This window comes from Carassius gibelio, chromosome B19 (assembly GCF_023724105.1).
Source record: "Carassius gibelio isolate Cgi1373 ecotype wild population from Czech Republic chromosome B19, carGib1.2-hapl.c, whole genome shotgun sequence".
Classification (NCBI taxonomy): Eukaryota; Metazoa; Chordata; class Actinopteri; order Cypriniformes; family Cyprinidae; genus Carassius; species Carassius gibelio.
The window spans coordinates 33188848-33212651 of NC_068414.1; the positions used below are offsets into that span (position 1 = coordinate 33188848).

The following is a 23804-nucleotide window of genomic DNA, read 5'->3' on the forward strand; positions in this document are numbered from 1 at the left end:
TGTGTGTAATACCCGTGCGATCGGAGTCATCTGACTCGGAGAACACCCGGCCGTGATCAGACACAGTGTCTGATCAAGGCCAGGTGTTCTCCGAGTCAGATGTAACTTGTTTATGTAACTTGCCACTTGTAAAATTAGGAAAAGAAAAGTGTGAGCCAAAAAAAAGCGATCTCTCTCTCTCTCTCTGCCGTTAGAAGCAGAGAGCGCAGACTCAGAGTTAATGCTTGCAGACTTGACACACTCATATTTAATATATTTCAGATCAGCAACAAAATTTGAGTTGAACTGTCACATAAATGTTTTCTATGACGCTCAAATTGCGTTAAAGCATATTTTAGGTTGATACAGCTAGCAGGGGTGGGCGGATCGATCTAAACAGGGGCGCTGCTAAGGATTTTGGGCCCCATGAAAAGAATCTTGACAGGGCCCCCAACACAGCTGAGAGTTTTTTCATATTAATTTACATAAAATCATGCTCTTTTATGGTATTTTGATTATCATTCTCATATATTTAAGTCAATCAGACAGTTGAACTCCATCCCATGTCCACACCCGTAATTTGTCCTCTGTAATACTGCACTAGGCTACTTCAGTACTGTATAATGTATATACTGTGCATAGCTGTACATGTGTCATATAGTGTATTCACATATATTTATATTTGTATGAATATTTGTACTGTACACTGGCAATGACAATAAAGTTAATCTAATCTAACCTAACATTTTTGACATGACAGTTGAAATGTAACGAAAACACTGAAGTGCGTTTGAGAAAATTGAGTTCCCTCATCATGCACTTTTAACATTCCAACAGCCGCCAGCATTCATTTTAACCACAACATTTAAACTTATGGTAATTATCTTTAACACTAGAATGAACACGGCATCATTTTGACCGTTTTGAAATTTGCATAGTCAATAACTTTGTCTAAATAAATCACAAAGCCTTGCTGCTCCCTGACTTTTCCTAAAACTACACGCATTTTCATTAAAACTAGTTTAAATATTTATTGTGTGTATAAAAACTGAAATATAATCATTTCTACCTATAACGTCCACAGGCAGTCATTTTGTGCTGTTTAAATTGAGTTTTGCTGACTGTCTGGATTAGATAATGTGAAAGCATTATGTGAAGATGGTTGGCAGAGATGAATCATGCTGTATTTGACATAGGGGACATTGTAGTAATACAACTCCACATCATCTTCAAGAGATGCACTGAATCCTCACAAACAGCTGATAGTTCGAGTTCATGAAGTTAGACTGCTTGCAAGACAGGTGCAACAGCGTGGACCGCAGCAGGGTGCTGAAAGTGGGCGCCGCCTCGTACAAAGATGCCGACACCGGCTGCATGTGAGGCAAAGCTGTGCACCCACTGCACCCTGCTCTATCGAAACGTGCTAACTTATCGAAAAATGCTACCGTAGAGACCTAGGGCCTCATGTACAAAGCGTGCGTATACGCACAGAAAAGTGCCGTAGGCTACGATCATTGTCACGGGCGGTCCACTAACAATTTAGGCCTACTTAAAAACCTACCTTTTCTTGTGAAATATTGGGTAACATACTGTCGACCCTTTGCCTCTTTCACTTCTCTTATTTTCTTCTCTTTCCGTTTTTGACTTCCAGATTTTTGAGGCATTTTCACATCCTCTGTCAAGTTGAAACTGCCTGCGCTATAGTGTTGCCTTGGTTACTGGATACAATTTGGGCGGACTGAACCATTTTATGATAATCGAGAGGGGGAGAGGGGCCCAAGGAGGTTTGTGTTTCCTAAACAAATAAATTTTTTGACACCAGGAAACAGCAAATAGAATTAATTAAAGTTAACAATTTTTACTATCGAATATTTTTTTTTAGCACCACAATTTTATTGGGGGCTTCTCTGGGCCCCCTCTTAGTCATGGGCCCCGAGAATCGTCATCGTTTACCCCCCTTTACCGCGCCCCAGGATCTAAATATCGATAGTATCGATGCCAACACTGGTATTGGTATCGGATCGATACGATTGTAATTGAATCGATATTTTAATTTAAATGTCTTTCATCTACGTTCATTATACTTTACTTGTGTCTTCTACCTCTACAATCCTGAGCAAACGCTGCTTTCACATCCTCCTGGCCCACTTTGCTACTCCTCCCCCTCCTGCTGCTCTGCTGTGAGTCGTTGTTGTGTCGTCACGTGACTCACTGACACAACGTGCCGAGGAGCAGCGAACAGAGTGAGTGAAGCTGATAGCACGCTGAAGTCCAGAAGGGGGGCTCAGGGAATGTAATTGCACAGGTATACTTGTTCTTTGTTTGTTTTTCAGTAAAAATTGTGTGCACTTTATTTAATTTGTAAACATGATAGTCAAATGTGTGCGTTACATATAAATGAATATGGAGTGAAGCAATGGACTGATATTCATTTATAAGTCTTTTTGAGTTTATTTTGGTCCATATATATGTAGAAAAGACAGTTTTCTGTGCCATTATCTGACAAAGATTTCTGTGTTAAAGCCGCGGTAGGTAACTTTTGACGCTCTAGCGGTTAATAAACAGAACTGCTTGCGTCTTGCGTAAGAACATTGTAGCCGGAACTACTTCTCTCTGTTTATGTCTATGAAGAATCACAAACTGTGTTACTCCGCCGCGGTACCCCCGAAGCAATCTAAAATAGTCCGAATATAAACACTTATTATAGGTGCACCCTAGTGATTCAGGACAAGCTAAAAACACGGTTTGGAAAATGGATTCATGGTGTACTCGCTTATTATATAGATTTTTCTACATTTTGAACACAAACAAAGTTACGGACCGCAGCTCTGATTGGTTGTTTTCTTACCGGGAGCGGATGAATTTCTGCAAATGGCAATAAGACCACTGGAAGGAGCCAGAGGGGCTTGATTTTTTCACAGATTATCTGTCTCATATTCTACTGTCAGGACATAATGACAGGTTTAACAAATATGTAAAAAATATATTTTTACAAAAGTTACCTATACTGCAGCTTTAAAAGGCCCCCCTTAGGAATTTCAGTCTGGTTCTGCTAGTTGGGGGAAGTGTTTAAGGATATGGTGTATAAATCTCATGGGTTTACATGTGATGTCCGGCGTTGCATCTCAATTACTTGCACAAAATTTGACAATCTCTTCTTCGAATTGAAATTGTCAATAATAGTTCTAGTGGTTTTAATGTTGAAAGCTGTTCTGTGAAACGGTTGGTTGGTTGGTTATCTTGCTTGGGACTTGTGGCACAGAATGTTTCATGACTTCCTGTTCCCTTTCTGAGGAATTCGGCTTGTGTTTCAACCACAGTTCTGATCGACTCTTTAATTTGTCTGATTCGGGTCAGATCCGCTACACCGTGAAGACCTCTTGTTCTGGATTCTTTTATATCCTCCTTGATGAGTCGTCATTGTCACTCCTGGTAAAGTTCACCACTCTTCCAAGTTTTCTCCATTTGTGGATAATGGCTCTAACCGTGGGCCACTGGAGTCCCAAAGCCTAAGGGGGCTTCTTCTTTGAGTACTGTTATTTTTCTTTCTAGTAAGTGGCTAAATTGTAGTGACTATGCCACACACCCTGAAATCACAAAGAAAACATCCTTAATGAAGACACACAGGTGTGGTACACTTGAAATAAGACAAGAGCTGAGAGTTTCCATACAAATAACCTTTATTAAAGCTAAAAAGACTGGCCAAAAATTATTTAAAACTCCCTTGACACTGTCAGATGGCATTGGTCAAAGACAGAGGGCAAAAGAAAAAAAGCACAAATTGGATGACAGGTTTGTAGGAGGCTGAGGCGGCTAATATAACAGCACAAGACTAACAAAAGAAAAAATATTATTGAACGAAAGCACTACATTGATTTTACTGAAAATAAAAATCTGTGGCTAGAAATGCTTCAGATGAGATGAAAATATTAAGAATAAAATTGTAATTGATCATAATTATAGCATAAATATTAATTAGTACCATGAAATTCTCTCAAAATACAAAAAAAAAATTATAATGAACAAAAAAAATTACATTGATTTTACTTTAAATAAAAATGTGTGAGCAGAGATGCTTTAGATTAAACTATTAGGGGGGGGGGGTTATTTAATGATCATAATGCATAAATATTAATTAGTACCATAACATTTTCCCAAAATATAAAATAAATAATATTATGGAACAAATATGTATTTCATTGATCATACTGAAAAATAAAAGTTACATTTCAGGTGTTCAAACTTCAAGCTTTTAAAAGCGATTCGAATTTAAAACTACTTCAGACTTCACACTTTTTAAACTGATTCTCAAGAAACAAAGTTTGTCTTGATAATATTTTTAATCTCATTCTTCTTTTGTGATAAATTAACTGCTTCTGCTTCAGAAACAGAGAAGTGAAATATGTGAAGAGAGACAGTTTAGATTAGATGAAAATATTAGAAATGTTTTTTCGATGGAAAAAAATGTATCATGATTATTGCATAAATATTAATTATAACTATGAAATTCAATACAATACAATACAAAATATTATTGAACAAAAATGTATTAAATTGATTTTACTGAAAATAAAACAAAGTTAAGTTTTTAGGTGTTAAAACTTTGAGCTTTTAAAAGCACTTTAGTGTAAAAGTGTTTTCTTTAGTGATGATCAGTGATTGTTTGTGATGAACACTCAGTGATGTCACTGCTCTGATATTGACTGTCTGTGTGTCGTTTTGCTCTCCTTCTGTTTGTCCGTCCATCTATTGTGGTTCAGTGGTTTAGTCACAGTGTTTTTTTTTTCACAGTTTAATAAGTCATCTATTCCATCACAGTGAGTGATTAAATCAGACTCATCATTAACACTGCACTACAGTACAGTTATTTGTGTAAACGCTACAATAAACGTCACAATAGAAATCTTGTCTGTTTATTGACTTTTCTTTCTCAGCACCTCTTCTTGTTCTCTTATCATCAGAAATTGAGTCAGTAAACTCACAACTCAAATATTAATTCATTATTTTATTTTAATGGAGGCCAAATAAACTAAAACTAAAATATGTTCTGTTAGATTTGTTTGATTCTGGGTCAAACATGTTTCTGACTGACTGCTGGTTTTATTCTGACTGTATTCATTGTCTCTGTTCTTCAGGTGTGCACACAGTCCAGGTGATGTACGGCTGTGAGTTTGATGATCAGACTGGAGAAACAAATGGGTTTCGTCAAGAAGGTTATGATGGAGAGGACTTTCTGTTTCTGGATCTGAAGGAGATGAGATGGATTACTCCAGTGATTCAAGGAATCATCACTGTACAGAAGTGGAACAAGGACAGAGCTAGTCTTGAGGCTAGAAAACATTACTTCAGCACCGTGTGCATCGAGTGGTTGAAGAAGTATCTGGAGTATGGAAAGAGCAGCCTGAAGAAAACAGGTACATCAGAACCGATCCAGCAGTGAAAATATAGCAATGCAGGTTTTGTTAAATTGTCTCGTACACTAGAAATCATTGTAAAAATTGTTTTGTGACTTGTTTCAAAATGCTGTTGTGTTTTTTCTTTCAGAGATTGTTTTGATTAAAGCAATACAGATCATTTAATATGAACCTGTTAAATTGATGAACTGGATAGAAAAGTATAAACTGATGCAGGTCTGATGTGTTTTAGTGGCTAAAGATCAGTTATAACAGTTAGGCTCTTATTACTAAAGATTTTCTCAAATTAATGAGTTTGTTGAAACCACATCAACTGGTAACTGTGAGCCCTGCAAGTCATGAACTATCATTACTGGACCCTCGAGGGACACTTAACCCCAGGTTATCAATTTCATAAACACAATAGTTAAAGATTGCTTGTGTATTTATTGACTAGATGACAAAGTTAGCTGTCTCTCTCTGGACTGCAGTAAGACTAGCAGCAGAACAGATTTGATTTGACTAAAGCCTGGATAAAGATCTGTGTAACATACTCAGATGAATCTGATCTTCCTGATGTTAAAGAGCACAGATCCACATCAGCAGAGACTCATAATGAAGTCTGTAGTATTTACTATCAGGGTCCTGGCTGAACTAGAGGACGTTACTGTGCTGTCAAACCTATCACAATGGGTTTGTTTGCTTAAATTAGACCGGCTAGGATGACAAGAAGCTCTGTTTGAGATTTTTTTTTTTATTAAGTTATTATTAGTAGTATTGAAAGTTTAGAAAAAAAGGTTAGATAGAAAGGACATCAGCTCCTCCTGCAGAGTGACTTAGTAGAAAGCAGATGTTTCCAGCATCTGTTCCAGCACACTTCACCCTCTGCCTGACATTATACAGTGAACTAACTGAAGACCAGTCTTCACAGACAGTGTGCTGGGGTTTATAGAGGTCTTGATTGGGAAGACATCTGAAATCGCTCTCTCTCTCTTCAGTCTCTCCTCAGGTGTCTCTGCTGCAGAAGTCTTCCTCATCTTCAGTCATGTGTCATGCTACAGGTTTTTACCCCAAAGAAGTAACAATCTCCTGGATGAAGAATGACCAAGATCATCATGAGGATGTGGAGGTGGGTGAACCTCTTCCCAATGAGGACGGGACCTTTCAGAAGTCGAGCGAACTCAGAGTTACTCCTGAAGAGTGGAAGAACAACAAGTTCATCTGTGTGGTGGAGCATCAGGGAAGAGCCATCAGAAAGATCCTGACAGAAAAAGAGATCAGGACTAACCAGGTAAGAGAAATTAAATGAGTGAACCACACATGTAGACTCTCCTAAGATTACTGTGAACTGTATTAGGTCTCGACTCACCAAAAATAAACCCTAAAGAACAGTGATTTATTTACAAGGAAGTTTATAGAAAAATAAATTAAAATGGAAACAATCACAAAACAATAGAGAACAAACCCAGTATGTTTAGGCCTGTATTGTTTTTATATGGTTGCACATTGTAAACATGCTGTCACTACACACTAATGTACAGTAAATATCACAATCACACACACTGCTAGAGATTGTCACTGGTTGGTAACATTATCTGTCTTTTGTGAGTAATCTGCTGTTTTCTCTGATCAAACAGGAGAGTCTGTGTCCATCTTCATCATTGTTGGTGTTCTTGGGGCTGTGGTCTTGTTGATTGTCATTGGTGTCGCTGGGTACATCAGAAGAAACAAGGTGAGGGACTGAAAAGGTGTTTGATTGTTGATGGAAAAAGTTGCTTTTAGTATTTTCATTTGGATTAAAAAGTAAAAGTCTTAAAATTTCTTGAATGTAATTTATTTTATGAACACATAGCATGTGTCATTTTGTTAATCATGTTAATCTATAAATGGCTCTTATCTTGTCAATGGATTTTATGTTGATTGGTGAAATAACTGAACCTACAGCTCTTTTTCAGGCTTCAAACCTGTCAGTGTTAAGTTCCTCATGTATATATTGTGTGTGTGTGTGTGTGTGTGTGTATGTATGTATGTATATATATATATATATATATATATATATATATATATATATATATATATATATATATATATATATATATCAGTAAGGGCTTTGCAATTGTGCATGGTGTGATTCATATCTAAATATGTAAAGTAATGTTTTGATAGTAGTAAGTCATATTACATATGAAAACAGATGGCTTGTCCTTTTCTCTCTAAAAAAATATATAAAATTATATAAATCATTATTAGTAGTGTACCTGTCACTGTTATGTGAAATGAATAAAATGTAATATATATATATATATATATATATATATATATATATATATATATATATAAATTTTTTTTGTTTTGCTTTTTAGGATACCAGACGTGTGGGAGATACTATTAAACAAAATATCCTTATGTTGTTCTCCTCCTGCCTTTCAAAACTGCATATTAACAAAGAAGAATACAACACAGGATCATAGATTTCTGCAAGAAGATAAACTGTATTTGTTCATCTTTTGGTGCCTATTCAGTTTATGATTTTATGATATATTGATCGCAGAACTTAAATTGAAAAATGTATATATTTCTCTTTAATGATGAGATGAAAAGGTTTGATTTGATTTGTAGTATTTGTGAGATTTATTACCATTTGTTGGTTAATATCACACATAGAGATATGTCGATATCAAATGTTCAGGTTGCAATAAATTGCTAATGATTTATCACGATATATGGTGCTATCACGGTATTGAAATTTAGTTTAAAAAAAGTGGTCATAAGTATAACAGGTTTCATTTTTTTTTCTTAGAACAAAAATAAGGAACACAGAAAATATATAAAGTTAAAAGTTTTACACAGATTAAAGTGCAAAAGAGCTATGAAGACACATAGGTATCACTTCACAATAAGACCTCATTAGTTAACCTGAGGTAATGCATTAACTTTCACAATGAGCAATAGCTACATTTGCTACAGAAGAAGTCTTAGTTCATGTTAGCTCATTAAATAACACAGTTGCAGCTTTGGATTAATTACTGTGATATATCGCATTACCCTATACCACGTCTAATCACACATATATATACAGTCAATATGTAAGCTTCATATTTTATTCCTTGTATGGGATTAATATTTGGGATTGGGATATGGATATATTTTGTTTCGGATGATTTAGTAAAATGAGTATTTTTGGTTCACGTAAAATTTAAGATGTTGTATTAAAGTTTTGCATGCATATCTTATATAAACGCATATATGAACTGCACAGGGAAACATTATTACTAATATTTAAATTAGGTTACATGTTTTTGTAAATTGGTTGTCTTCAAAGTTTATAATTACCATTATCATCTCATTATCATTATTGGTAACACTTTACAAAAAGGGTCATTAGTTAACTACTTTAGTTAACACGAACTAAGAATGAACAATACAGTACTTCTACAACATTTATTAATCTTAGTTAATATTTATTTAAACATTTACTAATGCATTATTAAAATTACAAGTTTGTTAACATTAGTTTATACACTGGGAACTAACAACGAACTGTATTTTTTAAAGTTTTTTTATTAACTATTTAAACTAACATTAACAAAGATTGATACATACTGTAATTAATGTATTCATGTTAGTTAATAGATTAACTAATGTTAAGAAATTACACCTTATTGTAAAGTGTTTCCCAATTATCACAGTTTGGCTGCAATGGAGGAGAGGACCTAGTTAAATAAAAACACTCTGTAACACAGTATAGATATAGGAGTACATCAAACTAAGTCTTACGTTGATGAGATCTTATTTCACTTTTAACAATGACAAGCCATGGTTCATGCAAAAATCAGGACAAAGAGGATGCCTACAGGAGTGGAGACAGAATCTGGTACAATGAGGCCAGAAACACACTGAATAAGGAGATCAGAGCACTATGAGAAATACTCTAAAAAGCTTGAAAAGCAATTTTCAGCCAATTACTCTGCTTCAGTGTGGAAAGGCCTGAAAGACATCACATACTTCAAGACAACATCACCCAGCACTGTGGAGAATCAACAACTTGCTGAAGACATGAATGAGTTTTACTGTAAATTTTAAAACTCGGTCTCACACAGGCGTCATGCACTCATTATTTTTGAGGGGGCACAAGTGTGTGTGTGTGTGTGGGGGGGGGGTCGTCTTGTGACTCACAGCAACCACAACAGCATATTGACTAATTATTATTAAGCATTTTTTGTTTATGTTCATTTTTATTACAAACATTCCCAGACACATAAACTATAGTCAAGTCAAGTCACCTTTATTTTTCTAGTGCTTTAAACAAAAACAAAAAAAAGAAAGATTTTGTCAAAACAACAGAACAACATTAGGAAAACAATGTGTCAATAATGCAAAATGAAAGTTAAAGGCAGTTCATCATTGAATTCAGTTATGTCATCTCTGTTCAGTTAAATAGTGTTCAGTGCATTTATTTGCAATCAAGTCAACGATATCGCTGTAGATGAAGTGACCCCAACTAAGCAAGCCAGAGGTGACAGCGGCAAGGAACCGAAACTCCATCGGTGACAGAATGGAGAAAAAAACCTTGGGAGAAACCAGGCTCAGTTGGGGGGTCAGTTCTCCTCTGACCCGACTAAACCAGTAGTTTAATTCCAGGCTGCAGCAAAGTCAGATTGTGCAGAAGAATCATCTGTTTCCTGTGGTCATGTCCTGGTGGTCGTCTGAGACAAGGTCTCTACAAGGGGTCTCTGGGGCTCTAGTTGTCCTGGTCTCTGCTGTCTTTCAGGGCAGTAGAGGTCCTTTCTAGGTGCTGATCCACCATCTGATCTGGATACGTACTGGATCCGGGTGACTGCAGTGACCTCGGAATAAGAGAGAAACAGACAAATATTAGCGTAGATGCCATTCTTCTAATGATGTAGCAAGTACATAGAGCAGCGCTTCTCAATGTCCGGACTCCGGTCCGGATTCGGACCCGGAGAGAATTTAATCCGGACCCGCCTCCATTTCATATTTCAACAGCAGTAATTGTGTGTAAGGTACACTGTAAAAACTTTCCTGTAGAAATTACAGTAACTTACTGGCAGCAGTTTGCCAGTAACTTACTGTAAATTAAACTTACAGTAAAAATACTGTATTCATATTTACAGTACCATTTAATTTACTGTAAATGTAGTTGCAGTAATATATTTTTTACTGTAAAACACAATTATGTTTTTTTATCCTTTTATATATTTTAATACAATAAAATATTACTTTACACTGTGAAATTTACTCTAATTTTTTCACTTTTATTATGTATTGTAAAACTGTACAAATTATTGTATTTCAACAGGTCTCATGTCTCAGTAGTAAAAACTATAAAAAGAAACAAAAGACTGTTTAACTTCTTTTATTGGTTTAATAGTTAAATTGTAATACTTGAAATAACATTTTAATGTTCTTGTAGATTGTACTTTCAGTTTTCCAAAAACTTGAACACATTTCATTTATACATAAAAGTTTCATATTAAGAGCATTTTAAAACAACAGACATGAACAGATTCAGTCATAAGAGCAATCTTAAAAATTTACAAATTCAGAAAACTCCTGTGTAGAATGTATTTGCTCTTAGTAGCTTTATAGTTTTGCCAGCTGAAATCTAGAAACTCATTAAAGGTATAGTTTTAGGAGAATTATGTCATTAATAACTCACCCTCATGTCGTTCCAAACCCGTGAGACCTCCGTTTATCTTCAGAACACAGTTTAAGATATTTTAGATTTAGTCCGAGAGCTCTCAGTCCCTCCACTGAAGCTGAGTACGGTCTACTGTCCATGTCCAGAAAGGTACGAAAAACATCATCAAAGTAGTCCATGTGACATCAGACGGTCGGTTAGAATTTTTTTGAAGCGTCGAAAATACATTTTGGTCCAAAAATAGCAAAAACTACGACTTTATTCAGCATTGTCTTCTCTTCCGTGTCTGTTGTAAGACAGTTCAAAACAAAGCAGTTTGTGATATCCGGTTCACGAATGAATCATTCGATGTAACCAGATCTTTTTCAACCAGTTCACCAAATCGAACTGAATAGTTTTATACTGTTCACGTCTCCAATACGCATTAATTCACAAATTACTTAAGCTGTTACTTACTTTGTCACGAGAACATCCCAGGTTAAAATAATGAGGAAATTACGTTGGCTAAATCCGAAATCGCCCCCTTAACACTCATTCACTAATTTCTACATTAGTCCACTAATACGGTTCACTTGAAGCTGTAAATGAAAACGAGTGTGTGAATTCGGACAGCTGTTGATCGCGCATTGGATGTACACAGTCGGGTTCGTCACTTATTGGGATCCCCTGAAAACATTTCCATTGTGTTCTGTGCCATTTGCGGCGCATTTTCGCAAACGAGATTATAATGTTATTCTCCCGATGCTGATGTACAGAACAAATGTTATATTTGAAGTAGACACATTTTTCTCTTGGTTGTTTAGTTTCCTTAACTTTAGATTTCTGTGTTTGCGGTAATGTTAAATGTGAGACTGAGGGGCGGAGAGGCTTTGGAAAGTGTATGGGCATTCAGGAACTGCCCTTAAATTCGAAAACCTTAAATTCGCCGTGTTTTTATGCCCTTTGGCATGATTAATAAAGGCGTATAATGTCTCCACAGAGACGCCAGTGTTTGCACACGACACGAACATTGCGGTTTTTACTCTAGCACTACAAGCATGACGTGCATTTATATGGGGTAACGTTAATCAGTTAACAGCAAGCGATAATAGCGGGAAAAAATCTGACTGACTTTAAGCTAAATCCACGAAAGCTTTGTTGTTCGGCTAACAGTTCACATGAACACTCACCAGCTCCTGGAGTGGTCAAACCCAAGGCAGAGACCCGTTAATGTCCATATTTTGACGGTGAAACGTTCAGAAAAGGGAAAGAAAGGAAAGAAATATGAATGTTTGCACAGTGTCACCACAACTCTCTCTAGCTCTCTTCACAGCATAAATATGAGGCGACTGCGCGCTGTTCAGTGGCAGCGTTTTTTTTTTCTTTTTTTTTTAGTTAAACCAAAGATATAATATATTTAAAGTAAAAGAAGTAATATTTGTACCCACCTTTGCATCTGACTGGTTCTTTTCGCATCTGTGTGTCTTGTTTTCTTCTTTCTCCAAGCGGGAAATAAAACTTGATCTGTGATTGGTCAGGTTTCGCGCTCATTTTTTCTTTACTGTATTTAGATTTACAGTAAATTAAAAATACTGTAATTTAGTGTTGCCAAGAGGGTATTCCCCAAAATGTAACTTTAAAATACAGTAATATGCTGTATAACTGTCCTACAGTAAAATACAGTTCATTTTACAGTTAAATAGAATAAAACAGAAATATAAGCATAGAAATCATATAAGTAGACGATGAGATTTGTGTGCATGCTAAATTGTATTGTCTCATCCTGTCATCTCACTCTCTCTCCCTCTTGGGTGGTTCTGCATTTTTTATGATTTTTTTTAAATAATTATAAGAGAGCAGTTGTCTTATAACCTCACAAGTGTGTGTGTGTGTGTGTGAGATGGAGAGAGAGGGAGGGAGGGAGAAGTGTGTGTGTGTGAGATGGAGAGAGAGAGAGAGTGAGGGAGAAGTGTGTGTGTGTGTGTGTGTGAGAGAGAGAGAGAGAGAGAGGGAGAGAGAACCAGAGAGAGTGTATATGTCACAAATTATAATAAATTGTTTCTTCAACTTATTAAAATATCTTATTTTACTGCAACTATCTGTTTCTGCTTCTTTATTATATTTATAGTGTGTGATTTATAAATATCCTACCTCACATATTTAGATTTTGGGCGTCTGGTCACTTATATATTATATCAGAATATAATATGTCACTGTATGACTATTATGAATATTAAAATATGCTGAATCATGTGTCCTATCATAGCTGCATGAATGACCTTTGCAGCAAAAAAAACCCGCGTCAAAATCAGTTAGGTATTCAGTGAGATATGATTAATTTAATGCGCTGACAGCTCATTGCACCCTTTTACTGTCTATGATTGCACCTGGCAAACAAGTTACACTGAGTGGAGCTGGCGACAGGTCCAAGATGGCGGCTCCACGGCTCGTTCGTGCCAATCATAGACAGTAAAAGAAATGGACACAGCGACCCCATTGGAACTCAATTGAGACAAATGAAGCCCAGTTTTAGAGTTTTTTAGCACTTCCGTTTCTGACGCGCAGACTCAAACGAAGCTTGACGACGTCAGCAACCTGTCTGACAGATGTAAATCTTCTAGTAGCTGTGCGTGCAAACTGCCATTGTTAATCTTGCAGAGACGGCGAGCTTGAGCGGGGAGTTCTTTGTCGTGAGTGAGCAGGAGTAAGTATTCTGATTAATTATTTTGTATAGTATTTTAAAATGTAACGCCAGTACGCCAATAAAGTTAATTGCCTGCGAGCTTCTCCTCCTGTCTGTACGGTAATGCGACAGAGAGTCGAGTGGTTATGACCCAATCGTTAGTTTATTTTTAAAAAAAACTGTTTATACAGGGCCATAATGTAACATAGAAGGTAATGGAGCCCTTTATACATTGTCGTGTATCTTTAGAAATAAATAATGGACAGACAATTCGCTGTCAAAGTGACGCCAAAATGAATGGGAGTCAATGGGAATGCTAACGCAAGTGAAGTTCTGCTACAAGATGGCAGCCCCCACCCGACTTCAACTTCCAGTCGAGTTCCTTGCCCCTTGGTGCCAATAGGCAGTAGCGTTCGATGAGGCGTCTACCTATATATGTCTATGGTTTGAGATGCGTTTTCTCTTGTTTGGTGGGTGTGTCAGAACTGCAGTCCAATCAGCAGCAACATGTATAAAGCATGCGGTATTAAAGTGAACTCGCACGATGGCTTCAAGGAAAATAATGTACAAATGTGTTCGTTGCAGCTCGGTATACGCAATTGAGGATACTAGAAGGCATGTTTGTCGTAAGTTTTATTGTAAAAAAAAAATTGGATATCAACATAATGATGTAGTTGTTTATATTTTTAGCTTCATTGTAATTGTATGACATAGAAATAAACAATGGTAATTAAGTGCTTTTCCTAAAAATGAGAAAGAAAATACAGGGTATTAAAACCGTATGAACTAAAAATAAAGTCAGTATGTGAGGCTAAATAGATGGCTCCGAAAATTCACAAAGAACACAAAGAATGGCCTTCTCAGGTGCCATAGTTGCAACTCTTGCGTCATCAGAACAGTGTGTTCAACACATCACCGTTTCTGTTTAAAAAACGTTATGCAACGTTTTGTCGGGCCTGAACACAGCCCTGTAGTGTAGAAGTAACACTAGCGTGCAGTTTGAGGGAGAAAGGTTTCACAGGCATCGAGGGGTCTGGTCTTTTTTATGTTATTTGACTAAACTTTTATTATATTACAGTACTTATTTGTTTTTCAACACGTTGAGTGCCTTAAAAATAATTATCACAAAACTGGTAAGGCTTATTCAGATTTTCTCATTCTCTGAATTATCATTATAAAAATAAAAACAATTCCGAAATTAATTATATAATTATATTTTAAATGTGTCGCAATTTTTTTTTTTTTTATACAATAGCAACAGTGTTTACAACAGCAAGATCACTTTAGCCTGTACACTCAATAATAGCTCTCTGGAAATAAATATCTAATTAAATGAATAAAAAATATAAATGTCAATGTCAATAAAAAATGCATAATATATCTGACATCAAAGTGCAGTGTGAAGGATACGAATAACAAATGTAGCCTGTCATTTGTTTACATTGCAAAGGTGTTCAATTTTAGACAATAACAACTACAACAGTAATAATAATATTAATCACTGTATTCCAGTGTATCAGTTTTTTATGTTTTGTATCAATATTTAAGGTGGACTTGATTAGGTGCAAGAGTAGTAGTGATGTTTAAAATAATAGATTAATGCTGGAATAGTAAATTGAGCCTTGTTCCTAGATGGACAGAGAGTGGAAAGTAATAGATCAGATGAGGAAATGGAGATAGAAGAAGAAAAAGAGGGAAATGTAGAGGCACAAGTGACAGAAAGAGAGCAGGGAACAGCAAGCCCGGAGACAGAGGCTGGTGAGAAAGAGGAAAATGTAGAGGCACAAGTGTTTTCTATAGTTTTTACTATAACCGCTGTTCTTAATTATTCTGTAGAACAGAGAAGAAAAAGCCATCAGGTTTGGACAATTTAAGACATTTCAGTTTCTAATCCCAGAGCTATTATTATTTTAAACTTAAAATTGTCTTCTCTATTGTTTCTTTTTCAAAACTGCATCAAAGCATTTGCTGCTGTATCTATACATAACCATCCATATCGATACGCGAATCAGCAAGGAATGCATCACAATATATTGCTGTATTGATATTTTGAACCGCGCCATTTAAAGCCTTGTTCCATGTGCGCCTTTTGAGCACCTGCCCCTCCAAAGGTCTCTACACGGCCCTGTTCAGAGGGAGTGTCAGCCACGTTAAAAAAAGTTAACCGCTTAAGTCATTTGTGGATTAATGCTTATTGGAGACACGAACCATTTCAAACAATTCAGTTTGATTTGGTGAATTGGTTCAAGAAGATCCGGTTACATCGAATGATTCGTTCGTGAACCGGATATCACTACACTTCAGTGTTTTGAAATCTCACACAACAGACACTGAAGAGAAGACAATGCTGAGTAAAGTCATTTTTGGACCAAAATGTATTTTCGATGCAGTAATATGCAGTTATTAGCCGTGCCCACTGTATTTTTTGTTGGTTTTCATGAGACCCCCCTTGAAATGACCAGGACCCCCCATTGCCCCCCCTATCAAAATTGTCTGGAGCCGCCACTGCTCCGTAATTATGTATTTTGTGCATGTCTTTATTATTTTTTCTAAATTGTGAAAATTGTATACCTAATCTTGCTCTTTGAAGGATGAAGGATTTATTGAAATCAAGGTTGAAATCAAATTGAAGAATGTTTCCTTGATCTCTCTCTTAGCAAAACTTACAGGTTGAAAAAAAAAAAAATCTAAATTCTTTGTTATCTTAAAGTATTCACAGAATACTAGCTACTTTAGTTTGCATATGTAACCCGTTTGAAAAAATGTTCTTTAGTATAAGATGTACTAGTTTGAATAATTAATTTCATAGTTTAATAAATAGTCTAAGGTTAAAAAAGGTTCAAATTAATTGACCGGCAAAGAAATGTTGATTCTGCTCAATGAGAGAAATACATATGGTGTAATGTTCACTTACGGTATACAGCATTTAAAATGTTAAATATTTGTTGGGTAATAATATATGTGAAAATGTTTAAAAGATGCCTGTGAAAATAGTAAGAGAGTTACACAAATGTTTTGTGAATTTATTTTATTTCTGAAAGTTTTGCGTATGAGCTAATCACTGGAGAGGTCAAAGGTAAGAAGGGAGTGAGAGACAGACGTTTACCCTGAATGGTGAAATAGCCATTGGGTTTAAGGCTACAACGTACCCGAGCTACATTCAGGCCTGCATCATTTGAACACTTGAAGGGTATTTCATTTTAAGATAGGTTTTTGCCAGCTGTTTTATTTACTTGGGCCCTTATTTGTTTAATGTAATTTAAATGCATCTGTGATGTGGAAAGTGAGTTTGACCAGACAGATTTAATTTCTGACATTCTTTTCTAAGTAAATCTGTTTTATATATTTAAAAAAAAAAAAATTGTGGTTACTGACTCTTTTGCTATTTCAAGTTAATTAAGAAAAAGAGTAAAATTTGGGTTAAATTTGAAATTGTTTACAGGAGAAGAGTAATTCCAAGACTTTTAATTTCCTGTTAAAGTGTGAATATTACTGCTTAAATTGTGATTTAAAGGGGAGTAGTATTTCATTTAGAAAGGTAGTAATAACACACACACAAGTTAGATACTCATACATTTATTTGTGAAACCTCACTTATTTGATTTGAAAGATATTTAAAGAACTCAGGATAGCCACCTCTCATTGTCAGCACGTTAGAGAGGCGCTACACATATTTGCAGCTAATCTTCATCCATAGCTATCATATCTTCATCAGTGCTTAATTAACCTAATTATTTTGTAAATCAAGAACATTTTATCTTTCAAGATGAGGGAAGAGTAAATGTTTGCCACTTCATTTATAAGAGCACATAAGGCCTATAAGAGTTTAGTTTTAGTGTACATTATTTCCACTCCATCACAGAATATTGAGAGCAGCTCTTTGAAGATTAATGACTATATTAACTGCTTGCTCTCTGCCGTTTACGGTTGCACTTTCACACACAGTATATGAAGCTATTTTCCTATCATACTTTAGACCTTTATATGGAGCACATGTTAGTTTCTTTATGAATTTCTTATGTGGTAGCATTTCTATTTTTAAAAGTGTTTTTTTTCTGCTAATCTCACTATAAAAGTTAAAGTGAATCAGTTTGAGCAGTTCATTGTATTAGTTATAAGTAATGTCATAATAATATGGGATTTCATTTATTCAATTATTAAAAAATAGCTTAAAAATGAATAAGTGAGCATAAAAAGTAAAAACCAAAAAAACTGATAGCATCATCTTTATCCACAACATGCATTTTTCAGTTTAATGCACAGATCTATGATGTTTCTAATAAAAGTGTGTGTGTGTGATTTAACAACAACAACAACAACAATAATATCATATTGGTATGTTAACATAGTATCATAATATAATAAAAAATATTAACAGTTGGTTTTGCTGTTATTAAATATGGACAGTTTAAAATGTTATATAAAATAAAAAAGAAAAGACAAAAAATTAACTTTATTCTAAAGCAGCAAAACAATTGGGGAAATTATTTAACAAATATATAAACAATGGGATAAGTAGTTGTCAAACAAACAAACATTATGTCACAGACATCATCTCAGTTTGTTCAGACTTTGTGTGTCAAGTAATAAACAGTAGGGTGATATCAGCTAAATTGGGCCACTTTTTGGTAAATCGTTTGGGACAATAATACAATACCATATATGCCTATTCCATGTGTATTTATGATTAATAATGACTGTTTTTGATAATTTTGTGTTGAAATTATGTAATAAAATATAATTATTTAGGCCCTACAGTGCTTGAAACATCAGTTGTGCCAACTTATTTTGCATGAGCAGTTTAAGGTAAAATGGGCCAGCTGTTCAGGTAAAATGGGCCGTTCAAACTGCAAAGGGAAATAGTAATTTATCATCAATTTTAATTTCAAAACAACTGCTTATACAGCCACATAACATTTAAACTGCATTAAAAAAACATATCCATATGTGCCATTAAAAAAAAAAATACATTTTGGGTGCAAACCCACATACTCAAATGTGCAATTAAAAAAGTCAATTTTGGAACAACATAGGTCAGTGAACTGATGTCAGTTGTGTGTGTGTGTGTGGGTGTGTATGCGTGTGTGTTTTTGTGTGTGTGTGTGTGTTTGTGTGTGTGTGTGTGTGTGTGTGAACAATATATTTAGAACAAAATGTGCAAATTACAAAAATTCACATTCAAAATTGATAACTGATAACTGATTTGTGTGTGTGTGTGTGTGTGATGAAAGTTTTTTTCAAACACAGTCTTTGCAAATTAAACCATCGTCATCACAGATACCATTCTCTTCACCACAGCTCTCATGAAACCAGGCAGAACATGGATCACATTTTATGTTTGTACACCTTTGGTGTGAGAGCCCTGGGTTCAAATCCACCAGTGTCCCTGAGCAAGACACTTAACCTCTAGTTGCTCCAGAGGCGTGCAACCTCTGACATATATATGTATATATATATATATATATATATATATATATATATATAGTAATTGTAAGTCGCTTTGGATAAATTTACACACATGTGTATATGTGTTTGTGAGTGACACAGATGATGGCCCATTTTAGCTGAAACCATGTGGCCCATTTTACCTGAGTGGGTTAAGGTAAATTGGGCCGCCAAGAAAAACATCACTTTTTCAAAAAATATGTTCCTATACCAAACTAACAACATTTTTTCTGATTGATGCCATCAAGGCAGATATTATGCATATTTTTTTTATGTGCATGTTTGTTTTTTTTATAGATTTATCATCCTTATAATAGTTTAGTTACATTTGGTATGCCAGGCTACTTACCATGCAGCTCTCTGGTGCAGTCTTGATAAGAATTATTACCCCACCCACCATAGCAACCATAAACCAATTAAATCACCTGTTATTTGTCAAGCACAGTTATGACAATAGTTTGAAATATTTTGTAGTCATTGGTTCTAAATTCCAGAGGGGCTAGGACCCCCAAACCTTAAATGGCCCATTTTACCTGATGGCCCATTTTACCTGATATCACCCTAGATGTTATCAGTTTAAGGACGAGAATCTTCTTACTAATATATGACACAAGTCTTGTCATTTATTGAAATTATGATCCAGAAGTGAAATGTTAATGTTTAACACAAGTGTATTTTGTCCTATAAACCCTTTATGTTTCTGTACAGAGATGTACAGCTGTTGTCATCTCTTCAGGAGTCTGGTGATCATGTAGGCTATGACAGACATTTCATCTGACTGTAGTTCATTTCTTAAACTGATGGTGTTTCAGACCAGAGTTTAAACTCGTCCGAATACAACCATCACCGCTCTCCCTACAGCAAGATTATTCATTTGATTTATGTTACAGATAACTTCCTCAGAAACATCCGCAGAAATTACAAACATTTGTCAACAACTGCAGTGTAGGATTTATATTATTTAAATTATTAATACAACCATACAGTAAATCACATAGTTTTTTTTATTTGCAGAATGTTTGTAGACAAGCATTTCAGTGAATTCCTTCAGCGCTTGTTGAAAACAAAAAATCAATTTTCTAACAAAGGCATATTTCTCACATGATTTCATGTTCATTTTTACTTTCGCTATCAACCCAGTGAAGGAAAAAACGCATAGTTACTCGTGACATCAGACTTATCAAGAAAAGCTATTGGCTAGAATTTCAGTTGTTTACGCAGAAACATATCACCAGTTCAACATCGACCAAGAGGGTCTTGGACATATGGGCGAGTGGAGCTCCACTCAAAAACGGGAATACGTCAACTCCACCAAACTTTCGTTTTATATTATTACTTGTTATATACATGTATAAGGGGTGCTTTGCAAGTTATGTCACCTCTTTGTACGTAATGTTAATATGTTCTGTACTTTTATCGTTGTTACTTTTACCTAGTAGAAATAATAAAAATAATAATATACTAATCTTTCACGGTTTATGACACAACAGCAATTTTTTTTTTATTTTCCCTCAGCAATTTGCACTACAGACATCCACAATCCATATTTTTAAGGTTTCTGCTTTTTGTTCATGTTTGTTTTACCAACGTACAACTGACAATGTAACATTCCATACATTTTAGAAAGTTAACCCTATGTTTGTAATATTTAGCAGTGAAAAAATAATGAAATATTAAATAAATTATTAAAATAATACCTCAACCAGAAATTGTGTGTTGAATTTTGTATTTTAATCGAAATAATAACATATTCAAAATAACCACAGTAACATAATGAAGAATAACTTCCACAATTTAGAAGTTTTAATGGTTTTTGAGTAATGATAATTAACACATCTTACACTACACTGAAAACAAATTAACTGCAAGTGACCATAATTGTTACAGTAAAAACACAATGTGTGCGCACGCACAAACACTTTACTCTTCAAGACCTTCATCGTCTGTGAAGCAATCCCAGCTAGAGTAGCCAGGGTGGTCATCTGAGGAGTAAAACCCCAAAAGCACTCCCTGTTGTCCATTTTCTTGGTGACCAGCCCCACAGTCTTTGTGAAGCTGGCTGCGCTGTAGGTGACTGCACCTAGAGATGATGTAAGGCTTTCTGTACTTAAGATAGTGATAGTGTTTCTTTAAATATCTTCACTGCACCGGTTAAGTATCATTTTCATGTTTCAGTCAAAAGTTTCATGTTAGGGAAATGGAAGAGAGTGAGATTACTTAGCCTAATTGTTATAGCCACAAAAACAAGAGGGTTTACCACACTTACTGAAGTCACCATCAAGCCAGTTGAGTGTGGCTCCTGTTAAATATGCTCCTGACTGACAATGATGTTAAATCTCTGGCATGAACAATTACGTCAGATGGGTCAAGTTTAATTACAATACTGACATTTCATTATCATTAATGTTAAAGCAATTTACTTGTTGCTGAAGGTGCCTGGGCCACCACAGTTGTGCTTTGTTGTTCTGATGCATCTGATTGCTGGGCTGGGGACACAAAGAAGACATGAGCACAGAAAAACTGGAACAAAACTATGTCTGTGTACTGACGTTTTGTAAATTCAACACAGAAAAGTACTGCATCATTCACCTATGACAGTCCCATAGCAGACAAGGTGATGGTGCTCAGAAGTTCCAGTCTTTATTTGTAGAGGTGTTATGAGGATGGGTAACACTTGATATACATTTGATCTGAAACAAAAAAAAGTCAAACAATAGAATAACAGAACAACAAAATAGAGAAAAATAAATATGTACATGTTAATGTCACATGTAAAAAGACCTTGACTTCTAAGGTGGCAACATACATTTAAAATGTAAAGAGTGCTGCATCTTCTATGCCAATCCTATCCCTGGAGGTGAATGAAAAATTAAATATGAAAACAATCACCTCATATGACCTTTTTAAGATTATATAATAAATGCTAAAGGCATACACATACAAAACAATCGTGTCCTTTCATTATTTACTACATTATTTTACCACAAGCCACCAAAAACTAAGTTACATCTATGCTATCCATCATGTACTGAAGGTAAAAATTTAAAGAGCAAACAATTAACAAATAAGTTTTTCAGAAATGTATTATCCAAACTGTACTTCCACAGTCAACTGAAAAGAAAGTATGTTCTTCAAGAATTTAGTGAAGAAGAGGCAAAGAAAATAAGGAAGTGTTATTTTACTTATCCAGTTTTCCTAAAGCCAAAGAAGTAACATTTAAAATCCTAAAGGACATTTATCCATCTAATAACTTCCTACAAGAAAGATTTAATTGGGAGAACAATTCATGCGGGTTCTGTGAGAAAGATATTGAAACTGTTGATCATATGTTTTTGAAATGTGAATCTGTACAGACTTTTTGGCTGGAATTTCAAAACTGGCTTCATTTCAAACAGATATCAATACACCCTTTGACTGTGATCTCGTTTTAAGTTAAGGTTGGAGTATTGTTGAAGGAAAAGATCCTAGACTTTTTGATAAATAACTTAATTACTTTGTGCAAATACTAGATTCATAGATGTAAGTTTTTTTTTCATAGATGTAAGGTTAAACCTCAGTTCAGTATTTCCGGTTTGAGAATAAGTTCCACTCGCCCATGGTCTGCAGCCAGACCCTTCTCACATCGACAGCCACTTCGGATCTGGATCACTCATTTTAACTACTTTTTCTAGAAGGTTTTTCTGAAAGGAATTGTTTCTCAGGCTAATGCAATGATACTGCTTCTGCTCTTCGGAGCTCATCTGGTCTCTGCTGGTGAGTGATTATTTTAATTTACCATTTGTTTTATGACTGATTTTTAAGCGTTGTTCTCTTACACTGAATCGGGCCTACACAGCCCATTTGAGTCAAGATTCGTGTCACTAACACTTTTTCAGAGACGTGTATTTTAACGTGTTTCATAGGCCTGTATTTGTTATGTTTTAATATTCTAAAGATCATCCTTTAAACGTATCCTTTTCATGTTATATTTTGATTACATTATTATTTGCTCAGAAAAACATGTGCGTGTAATAAAATAAATAAATAGATAGCTTAAATAGCCTATTATTGTTATTGTAACTAACAAATATTTTTATTGGTCTGAGTTTGAAAGTTATTCTGGAGCGTTAGTTCTCTGTATCAGATCAGTTTCGTTTCTGACCTGAGAAGTGTTGTTCTGCCCGGAGACTGATGACGCGCTGCTCGATAAACCTGCTAATAAACCTCATAGCTTTCTTATTTTCTTACTATGTGTTTTACTAGGCCCATCACTGCAGAATACAAATCAAAATATATATTTTTTTTCATAAGACCCATAGAACGGGGAAGAAAAGGAAACAAAAACTCTTTGGCTCAGTGTTTTGGGATTTTGACTGCAGTGTTTTGTTTTGGCCACTAGATGATAATGGTACCATATGGTAATAACACGAAACATTGACATTGACATTACGGCAAGCCGTTTTGACTTTTATTTCTTCATAAGATATGAATTCTTGATATCAACAATTCAGTTTTCACTAGTTAAAATTATGTTTATTGATATCAGGAATTTAATGTCAACTAGTAAAAATATAATTCTTGATATCTGTTTTTCGATTGTCATTTATTAAATGTCACCTAGGGCTGCCAATCAAATTTAATTGTTGATATCAAATAATTGATTTTTTACTATTTCAAATATCAG

General features: G+C 35.1%; 3 protein-coding genes across 4 annotated transcripts in view; all 3 read left to right on the top strand.

The window, feature by feature from the left end:
• Positions 1 to 23804, top strand: part of LOC127979732 (antigen peptide transporter 2-like) — a 412715-nt gene that overhangs the window by 215389 nt on the left and 173522 nt on the right. The gene's annotated exons all lie outside the window — the stretch shown is intronic.
• LOC127979734 (patr class I histocompatibility antigen, alpha chain E) overlaps positions 1 to 23804 on the top strand; it is a 268175-nt gene that overhangs the window by 190091 nt on the left and 54280 nt on the right. The window lies entirely within an intron of this gene.
• LOC127979735 (HLA class I histocompatibility antigen, A alpha chain) overlaps positions 1 to 23804 on the top strand; it is a 340316-nt gene that overhangs the window by 185427 nt on the left and 131085 nt on the right. The window contains exons 4-6 of the mRNA XM_052585356.1: positions 6371 to 6663; positions 7010 to 7104; positions 7736 to 8092. Of these exons, the coding sequence (XP_052441316.1) occupies positions 6371 to 6663; positions 7010 to 7066 (350 nt within the window). The 3' untranslated portion in view covers positions 7067 to 7104; positions 7736 to 8092. Of the gene's footprint in view, positions 1 to 6370; positions 6664 to 7009; positions 7105 to 7735 lie in introns of the transcript that reaches the window.